Source organism: Salvelinus alpinus, chromosome 32, assembly GCF_045679555.1.
Source record: "Salvelinus alpinus chromosome 32, SLU_Salpinus.1, whole genome shotgun sequence".
Taxonomy (NCBI): domain Eukaryota; kingdom Metazoa; phylum Chordata; class Actinopteri; order Salmoniformes; family Salmonidae; genus Salvelinus; species Salvelinus alpinus.
The window spans coordinates 22,753,424-22,763,872 of NC_092117.1; the positions used below are offsets into that span (position 1 = coordinate 22,753,424).

General features: G+C 43.2%; 1 protein-coding gene across 1 annotated transcript; it reads left to right on the forward strand.

Moving 5' to 3' along the window:
- Positions 1–8,799: 8,799 nt before the first annotated feature.
- LOC139562473 (D(1C) dopamine receptor-like) lies at positions 8,800–9,872 on the forward strand. The gene is given in 2 exon segments (XM_071380193.1): positions 8,800–9,732; positions 9,734–9,872. Coding segments are annotated over 2 exon segments (972 nt in total). The 5' UTR covers positions 8,800–8,814; the 3' UTR covers positions 9,788–9,872.
- The last annotated feature ends 577 nt before the right edge of the window (positions 9,873–10,449 follow it).

Here is a 10,449-nt window from a genome sequence, read left to right on the forward strand (position 1 = left end):
CACCAAAAATTCTGACATTTCCATCCCCAATTACAACATCTTCCGACAAGATAGAACTGCCAAAGGGGGCGGTGTTGGAATCTACCGAAGAGATAGCCTGCAGAGTTCTGTCATACTATCCAGGTCTGTGCCCAAACAATTCGAGCTTCTACTTTTAAAAATCCACCTTTCCAGAAATATGTCTCTCACTGTTGCCGCTTGCTATAGACCCCCCTCAGCCCCCAGCTGTGCCCTGGACACCATATGTGAATTGATTGCCGCCCATCTATCTTCAGAGTTCGTACTGTTAGGTGACCTAAACTGGGATATGCTTAACACCCCGGCCGTCCTACAATCTAAGCTAGGCCCTCAATCTCAAACAAATGATCAAGAACCTACCAGGTACAACCCCAAATCCGTAACCATGGGCACCCTCAAAGATATCATCCTGACCAACTTGCCCTCTAAATACACCTCTGCTGTCTTCAACCATGATCTCAGCGATCACTGCCTCATTGCCTGCATTCGTAATGGGTCTGCGGTCAAACGACCACCCCTCATCACTGTCAAATGCTCCCTAAAACACTTAAACGAGCAGGCCTTTCTAATGACCTGGCCCGGGTATCCTGGAAGAATGTTTACCTCATCCCGTCAGTAGAGGATGCCTGGTTGCTTTTTAAAAGTGTTTTCCTCATGTCACGTTCCTGACCTTATTTTTCCTTTGTTTAACTTTGTTTAGTTGGTCAGGACGTGAGCTGGGTGGGTAGTCTATGTTTTGTGTTTCTATGTTGGGGTTAATGTGTTGCCTGATATGGTTCTCAATTAGAGGCAGGTGTTTGACGTTTCCTCTGATTGAGAACCATATTAAGGTAGGGTGTTCTCACTGTTTGTTTGTGGGTGGTTGTCTTCCGTGTCTGTATGTCTACCACACGGGACTGTTTCGTTTGTCGTTCGTGTATGTAGTCTGTTCCTGTTCGTGCGTTCTTCGTAGTTTGTAAGTTCTCAAGTCAGGTCTGTCTACATCGTTTATTTGTTTTGTAGTTTGTTCAAGTGTTTTCGTGTTTCGTTCTATCATTTAAATAAATCATTATGTCAAACTATCACGCTGCGCTTTGGTCCAATCCCTACTCCTCCTCTTCAGACGAAGAGGAGGAGAACGACCGTTACACCTCACCATCTTAAATAAGCATGCCCCATTCAAAAAATGTAGAACTAAGAACAGATATAGTCCTTGCTTCACCCCAGACTTGACTGGCCTTGACCAGCACAAAAACATCCTGTGGCGTACTGCATTAGCATCGAATAGCCCCCGCGATATGCAACTTTTCAGGGAAGTCAGGAACCAATATACACAGTCAGTTAGGAAAGCTAAGGCTAGCTTTTTCAAACAGAAATTTGCATCCTGTAGCACTAATTCCAAAAAGTTTGGGGACACTGTAAAGTCCATGGAGAATAAGAGCGCCTCCTCCCAGCTGCCCACTGCACTGAGGCTAGGAAACACTGTCATCACCGATAAATGTACGATAATCAAAGATTTCAATAAGCATTTTCCTAAGGCTGGCCATGCTTTCCACCTGGCTACCCATACCCCGGCCAACAGCTCTGTACCTCCCCCAGCAACTTGCCCACGCACCCCTCCCTTCACACACTTCTCCTTCACCCAAATCCAGATAGCTGATGTTCTGAACGAGCTGCAAAATCTGGATCCCTACAAATCAGCTGGTCTAGACAATCTGGACCCTCTCTTTCTAAAATGATCCACTGAAATTGTTGCAACCCCTATTACTAGCCTGTTCAACCTTTCTTTCGTATCGTCTGAGATCCCCAAAGATTGGAAAGCTGCCCCGGTCATCCCCCTCTTCAAAGGGGGAGCCACTCTAGACCCAAACTGCTATAAACCTATATCTGCCCTGCCTTTCTAAGGTCTTCGAAAGCCAAGTTAACAAACAGATCACCGACCATTTCGAATCCCACTGTACCTTCTTCACTATGCAATCTGGTTTCCGAGCTGGTCATGGGTGTACCTCAGCAACGCTCAAGGTCCGAAACGATATCATAACCGCCATCGATAAAAGACAGAAATGTGCAGCCGTCTTCATCGACCTGGCCAATGCTTTCGACTCTGTCAATCACCGCATTCTTAATCGGCAGACTCAATAGCCTTGGTTTCTCAAATGACTGGATCGCCTGGTTCACCAACTACTTCTCAGATAGAGTTCAGTGTGTCAAATCGGAGGGCCTGTTCTCCGGACCTCTTGCAGTCTCTATGGGGTCCTCACAGGGTTCAATTCTCGGGCCGAGTCTTTTCTCTGTATATATCAATGATTTTGCTCTTGCTGCTGGTGATTCTCTGATCGACCTCTACGCAGACGACACCATTCTGTATACATCTGGCCCTTCTTTGGACACTGTGTTAACAAACCTCCAAACGAGCTTCAATGCCATACAACACTCCTTCCGTGGCCTCCAACTACTTTTATATTCTAGTAAAACTAAATGCATGCTCTTCAACTGATTGCTGCCCGCATCCGCCAGCCCGACTAGCATCACTACTCTGGACGTTTCTGACTTAGAATATGTGGACAACTACAAATACCTAAGTGTCTGGTTAGACTGTAAACTCTCCTTCCAGACTCACATTAAGCATCTCCAATCCAAAATTAAATCTAGAATCAGCTTCCTATTTCGCAACAAAGCCTCCTTCACTCACGCTGCCAAACATACCCTCGTAAAACTGACTATCCTACCGATCCTTGACTTCGGCGATGTCATTTACAAAATAGCCTCCAACACTCTACTCAGAAGACATCAAAACTATGAAATAACACATATGGAATCATGAAGTAACCAAAAAAATAGTGTTAAACAAATGAAAATATATTTTATATTCTTCAAAGTAGCCACCCTTTGCCTTGATGACAGCTTTTCACAGTCTTTGCATTATCTCAACCAGCTTCACCTGGAATGCTTTTCCAACAGTCTTGAATGCGTTCCCACATATGCTGAGCACTTGTTGACTGCTTTTCCTTCACTCTGTGGTCCAACTTATCTCAATTGGGTTGAGGTCAGGTGATTGTGGAGGACAGGTAATTTGATGAAGCACTCCATTACTCTCCTTCTTGGTCAAATAGCCCGTACACAGACTGGAAGTGTGATAGTCCCACTAAACGCAAATCAGATGGGATGGCGTATCATTGCAGAATGAAGTGGTAGCCATGCTGGTTAAGTGTGCCTTGAATTCTAAATAAATCACAGACAGTGTCACCAGAAAAGCATCCCCACACCATCATACCTCCTCCTCCATGCTTTACGGTGGGAACCACACATGCGGAGATCATCCGTTCACCTACTCTGCGTCTCACCAAGACAGGGCGGTTGGAATCCAAAAATCTTACATTTGGACTCATCAGACCAAAGGACAGATTTCCACCGGTCTAATGTCCATTGCTCGCGTTTCTTGGCCCAAGCAAGTCTCTTATTATTATTGGTGTCCTTCTGTAGTCGTTTCTTTGCAGCAATTTGACCATGAAGACCAGAGTCAAGCAGTCTCCTCTGAACAGTTGATGTTGAGATGTGTCTGTTACTTGAACTCTGTGATGCATTTATTTGGGCTGCAATTTGAGGATGGTAACTCTAATAAACTTATCCTCTGCAGCATAATTAACTCTGGGTCTTCTTTTTCTGTGGCGGTCCTCATGAGAGCCAGTTTCATCACAGCGCTTGATGGTTTTTGCGACTGCACTTGAAGAAACTTTCAAAGTTCTTGAAAGGTTTTGCATTGGCTGACCTTCAAGTCTTAAAGTAATGATAGACTGTCATTTCTCTTTGCTTATTTGAGCTGGTCTTGCCATAATATGGACTTGGTCTTTTACCACATAGGGTTAGCTTTTGTATACCACCCCTACCTTGTCACAACACAACTGATTGGCTCAAATACATTAAGAAGGAAAGATATTCTACAAATTAACTTTTAACAAGGCACACCTGTTCATTGAAATGCATTCCAGGTGCCTACCTCATGAAGCTGGTTGAGAGAATGCCAGGAGTGTGCAAAGCTGTCATCAAGGTAAAGGGTGGCTACATTGAAGAATCTCAAATTTAAAATATATTTTTATTTGTTTAACACTGTTTTGGATTCTACATGATTCCATGTGTGTTATTTCATAGTTTTGATGTTGTCACTATTATTATACAATGTCGAAAATAGTCAAAATAAAGAAAAGCCCTTGAATGAGTAAGTGTGTCCAAACTTTTGACTGGTACTGTATATGTTGGCTAAACATTGACATGATTGACATCACTGTTGTTGTCTCTTGCTAGGCACATGAGGTTTTGTCGTGTCAGCTAGCGTTGGGGGAAATGTAACCTAGTTTTAAAAGAAAAAGAGGACCGAGCACGCCCCCATTCTCATCGACGGGTTGTAGTGGAGCAGGTTGAGAGCTTCAAGTTCCTTGTTGTCCACATCACCAACAAACTAACATGGTCCAAGCACACCAAGACAGTCGTGAAGAGGGCACGACTAAACCTACTCCCCCTCAGGAGACTGAAAAGATTTGGCATGGGTCCTCAGATCCTCAAAAGGTTCTACAGCTGCACCATCGAGAGCATCCTGACTGGTTGCATCACTGCCTGGTATGCAACTGCTCGGCCTCTGACCGCAGGGCACTACAGAGGGTAGTGCGCACGGCCCAGTACATCACTGGGGCCAAGCTTCCTGCCATGCAGGACCTCTATACCAGGCAGTGTCAGAGGAAAGCCCTAAAAATTGTCAAAGACTCCAGCCACCCTAGTCATAGACTGTTCTCTCTACTACCACACGGCAAGTGGTACCGGAGTGCCAAGTCTAGTTCTAAGAGGCTTCTAAACATCTTCTACCCCCAAGCCATAAGACTCCTGAACATCGAATCAAATGGCTACCCAGACTATCTGCATTGCCCCCCCCCCCCCCCCCCCCCCATTTACGCTGCTGTTACTCTCTGTTTGTTATCTATGCACAGTCACTTTAGTAACTCAACCTACATATACATATTACCTAATTTACCTCGACTAACCGGTGCCGTGCCCCCACACATTGACTCTGTACCGGTACCACCTATTGGCCCTAGGCCTAATACTGTAGGTATACTATTGCCTATTATTTCCACAATCATGCGTAGGCCTATTTACTACTATATTACTATTTTTTTATTGCTTTGGTGCAATTTTTCACAAGGATGTGGTATATTTTCACAACTCTTAGTACAAAATTCAAAACAGATCATCAAAACTCTAAGCACATTTTCAATTGCTTAATTGCAACACACAAAATCACAGTCACTTCACCAAACTGAGTGTTTCATCTAGAAATCCATGTTTCACATTGCAATACATGTTCATATGAATTAATTGCCTTTCACAATGCAATGCTCTCTTTTACTTTTGATATGATTCTCTTCTCATTTGTTAAAATATATTTTACTATTACTTAATTCGACTGCTCTTAATTGATAAACCTATAGATTTTAAACTGGTTTGTCTACTATAGAGTTTGAAAAAACACCAGTCTTAACATCAGGGAAGAGGCGACTCCGGGATGCTGGCCTTCTAGGCAGAGTTCCTCTGTCCAGAGTCTGTTCTTTTGCCCATCTTAATCTTTTATTTTTATTGGCTAGTCTGAGATATGTTTTTTTCTTTGGAACTCTGCCTAGAAGGCCAGCATCCCGGAGTTGGGATAGAGACATAAAAAGGATCTCTAAGGTCAGAGCGTGACAGTTAGCGTATGTGGTTTGTGTGTGTGTGTGTTGGAGTGTCAGTGTAGTATGTGTGAGTGTGTGGGTAGAGTCTAGTGCGTGTGCATAGAGCCAGTGCAAGGGAGTCAGTACAAAACAATTTAAGATAAAGAAATAATAAAGGGGGTCAATGTCAATAGTCTGCGTAGACATTTGATTAGCTGTTCAGCAGTCTATGGTTTGGCAGTAGAAGCTATTCAGGTGCCGTTTGGTCCCAGACTTGGCGCTCCGGTACCGTTTGCCATCCCGTAGCAGAGAGAACAGTTTATGACTTGTGTGGCTGGAGACTTTGACCATTTTTAGGGCCTTCCTCTGACACGGCCTGGTATAGAGGTCCTGGATGGCAGGGAGTTCGGCCCCAGTGGTGTACTGGGCCGTACACACTACCCTCTGTAGCGGCTTGCGGTCGGATGCCGAGCAGTTGCCAAGCGGTGAAGCCAGTACACCACTGGGGCCGAACTCCCTGCCATCCAGGACCTCTATACCAGGCCGTGTCAGAGGAAGGCCCTAAAAATTGTCAGTCATGAGTCCAGTCAAGATGCCCTCAATGGTGCAGCTGTATACTTTTTTCTTCACAACTGTTGTTTTTTTTGGATCATAATAGTTCCTTAGTGATATGGACACCGAGGAACTTGAAGCTCTCGACCTGCTCCACTACAGCCCCGTCGATGTGAATGGCGGCATATTTAATGTGGTCTCAATCAAATTATCCATAACCTATAGAAGGTCTGGGCAATTCCAGTCCTGACTACAATAATCACCTAATCATGATCTTCAGTTTAGAATGCAATTTGATTAAATCAGCTGTGTTTGCTAGGGATGGAGAAAAGGTGCGAAACCAATCAGGCCCTCGAGGACTGGAGTTGCCCACCCCTGGCCTATAGGCTATGAAGTGCATGCTCAGAGAAGCACAGTTATATTTCTAAGATAGCTGCTCAGATGGTGTAAATAAAATATTCCAACCCTGAGCCCCGTCCTGCCCTGCTTTTGCTGATCAAAAACAGTTGTGTGCTGCCTAACCAATAGCTGTGCTGTGTAAGCCTTAAGTGGCATTTCAGGAGGCTTCTTCCGAATGTTTTTTTGATTATGCCTAGTGCAAAAAATGCACTGTTCTGTTAAGTTTGAGAAGGAGAGTACGAAGATGAGAAGGAGGACCCGGAGGTTCACTTTGATAGTGAACCTCCGGGTCCTATTAAAAACAATTCTGTCCTAATATTTATATATTTCTTAATCCCCTTTTACTTTTAGATGTTTGTGTAGTGTTCGATACTACTGCACCGTTGAAGCTAGGAACAAGCATTTCGCTACACCCACAATAGCATCTGCTAAATATGTGCATGTGACCAATACATTTTGATTTGATTTGATCTTTCTTGCCCATCATGCATTTATCAGAGTTATTGACCTCATAATAAACCAGATTGCATTGTGGTGCTGAAACTTGGGCGGAAGGTAGCCTAGTGGTTAGAGTGTTGTACTAGTAACTGAAAGGTTGCAAGATCAAATCCCTGAGCTGACAAGTAAAAGATCTGTTGTTCTGCCCCTGAACAAGGCAGTTAACCAACTGTTCCTAAGCTGTCATTGAAAATAACAATTTGTTCTTAACTGACTTACCTAGTAAAATAAAAAAGACACAGCACAATCAAATGGACAGCTCATGGTGCTGAAAGTAGGCAAATATGAGTAAGAATAATTAATTTCAACCATCTTCATTTTAATTTGACGTTACTAACCACAAGAGGGATTTGTGTTGGAGACTATTTCTTCCTATTTAACCTTTACTGCAGTGGGATAAATCAGGTTCACACAGTGTTTCTTGGTAGTCTTAAACAAATCTACTTTGAAACAAAAGTATACACCTCACACACATGGTTATGGACTTAAAAAGAAGAAGACCCGGCACCTTATCAGATATAGAGTTCTGATTATATAAAGTGATCTTTAACAGCACCTTTGCACGCGATGCTTTATGCTAGAAACAAGCTGTAAAATACCCGGGAAAGATGTCACTCAGATGCATGGGGATATAATTAGTTTGTTTCTTTGAAATTCAGAGGCTGAGCTACAACCTTCTATATCCGAGGAGACAAATACATTGACTTTGCTTGGAAAGTAATCTAATTCTGTCACTATCAGTTGATTAAGCTATTCACTTTTTGTACAATAGAAGATGTTAAAACCCAGACAGCTTTTAGGGAACATGTGTAACCTTCTCTCGTTGGGTTAAGCCACAGAAGAAGACTAGCTAGCAGTTAAAGCTAACTTTTTTTTCATTGGTAGGCCTACTCTGTCTGGGGTGAAAAGGTAGGCCTAACTTTTGAATGTACCATGCTCAGACTCCTAATGACTTCTCAAATGTGATTATTTGCAAACAGGGACAGTTTTGTTGCAAACATGACACACTGATTTGGCATTGGAGAAATATGATAAGATGAATTGGCCTATCTCTCTGTCCATTCTTAGCCTGTAATTTTGATAATTTGTGCAGAGATTCTGCTAATATGTAAAATTATGTAGAATTGCATGAAATGTTTGGGAAACCTGTTGTAGGCTACAGATATGTCTGCCAATTTACTGGATGAGTTGACCACTGGTGCTAATTTTGTCTCACGGTTAGTGTCATCCTTGAGATGTCCATACCCCTTACCCATACCCAACCCCCTTTACATTTCAACTTTAATGGGGTGACGTCAGAGTTGTGACGTTCCAAGGATACGTTTAGACTTTTCAATTGTCTCACCTGCTATGAGTCATAGCCTATCACGAGAGAGGGAAGCAACCGATAGTTTTGGACGTTTTCTGTAGCCTTTAGTCCATTTGAATGGATCCGGGTTTGGAAGCTGTCCGCTATATGAAAATAAAGACAGTGAACAAATACGTGGTTCAATGTGAAATCGAAGCGTTTCTACCCAAAGACAGAAAAGTGCAAATGGAAAACTATACTGGAAATGAAACTCAAGTTCGTTCGGAATCGGACGGCACAGACGAGGAGACCAGCGGGAATGGCGTGCGCGCGCTAATTGGATGCATTTTGTTTCTCCTCATTGTGTCGACACTGCTGGGGAACATGCTCGTGTGCGCTGCCGTAGTTAAGTTCAGGCACCTCCGGTCCAAGGTAACCAACTTTTTCGTGATTTCTCTGGCGGTGTCTGACCTCTTCGTTGCCGTCCTCGTGATGCCATGGGAGGCAATATCTGAGGTGACTGGCACCTGGCTGTTTGGTAGATTTTGTGGCATCTGGATAGCTTTTGACATAATGTGCTCGACGGCATCTATTCTTAATCTGTGTATCATAAGCGTGGACAGATACTGGGCTATAGCTAGTCCTTTTAGATATGAACGGAAAATGACCCACAGAGTTGCATTTATCATGATTGGAGTGGCGTGGACGCTGTCAATTCTCATCTCCTTCATACCTGTCCAACTGAACTGGCACATGGCCGACGAGGAGACGTCAGCGGGAAACTTTAGCAACCACTCTGAGAATTGCATAGCAAACTTGAACAAGACCTATGCTATTTCCTCATCACTGATCAGTTTCTATATCCCAGTGGTTATCATGGTTGCCACTTACACGAGGATTTACCGTATTGCGCAAACGCAGATACGGAGGATATCCTCCTTGGAGAGAGCCGCGGAGCAAGCGCAAAATAACCAACACCCAAACGTTTGCACGCACGAAAACGCATTAAAAACTGCTTTTAAAAAGGAAACAAAAGTGCTAAAGACCCTCTCCATTATCATGGGAGTTTTTGTGTTTTGCTGGCTGCCTTTTTTTGTCCTAAACTGCATGGTACCTTTCTGTGACCCTCCGTGCGTAAGCGACACCACGTTTACAATTTTCGTTTGGTTTGGTTGGGCCAACTCTTCGTTAAACCCTGTCATTTACGCATTTAACGCGGATTTCAGAAAAGCCTTTACAACTATTCTGGGCTGCAATAAAATTTGCTCAAGCAATACAGTGGAGGCTGTTAATTTCAGCAATGAATTGGTCTCCTATCACCACGACACAACGCTCCAAAAAGACGCACAAGTCTTGATGGCTACACAGCATCCTCACGCAATCCCAAACGTGGGAGAGGACACAACCCCACTGTCCGACAAAGTTTCTCTTATCTCAAACGCATCTCGCAATCACAAGAACACGTTGCTGCCAGCCATCGTCCAATTCCAGTGTGACGGGGAAATTTCACTGGATACCATAACGCCATTTACTTCAGCCGGAGCCATGGAATGCGACTCAATCCCTGGTCAAATCCACGATTAGAATCTTGCCCAATTAATTGTAGGTTATGATTAATTGAAGTATTGCATTCTTGATTTGTTTATTTAAAATTATATTTTATTGTAAGATCATTAACTTATTTTATGCCGTGCGTAAGTCCGTGCGCAATGTTATAATAGCTTTATTATCTCACTGATCGTCATCGATACATTTATGCTGTGATTCTTTTAAATAGGCATGTCTTGATAAATGAAGGAATTCACATAGAAATGTTAGTCTAGTTTTAGTCTTGCCACTACACACATTTCTAATTAATGGAACACAATTGAATGAATAAGCGATGTTGTGTATTGTACGAGAGGATATCCATGATATTTTGTTTGTGAATGCTTTTCATATTCATGCCAAAATACTTGCTTTAATTCATGAGAATGGTGGTGGTATTTCTGTAGTCAAGTAGCTCTCAAACATGGGAGT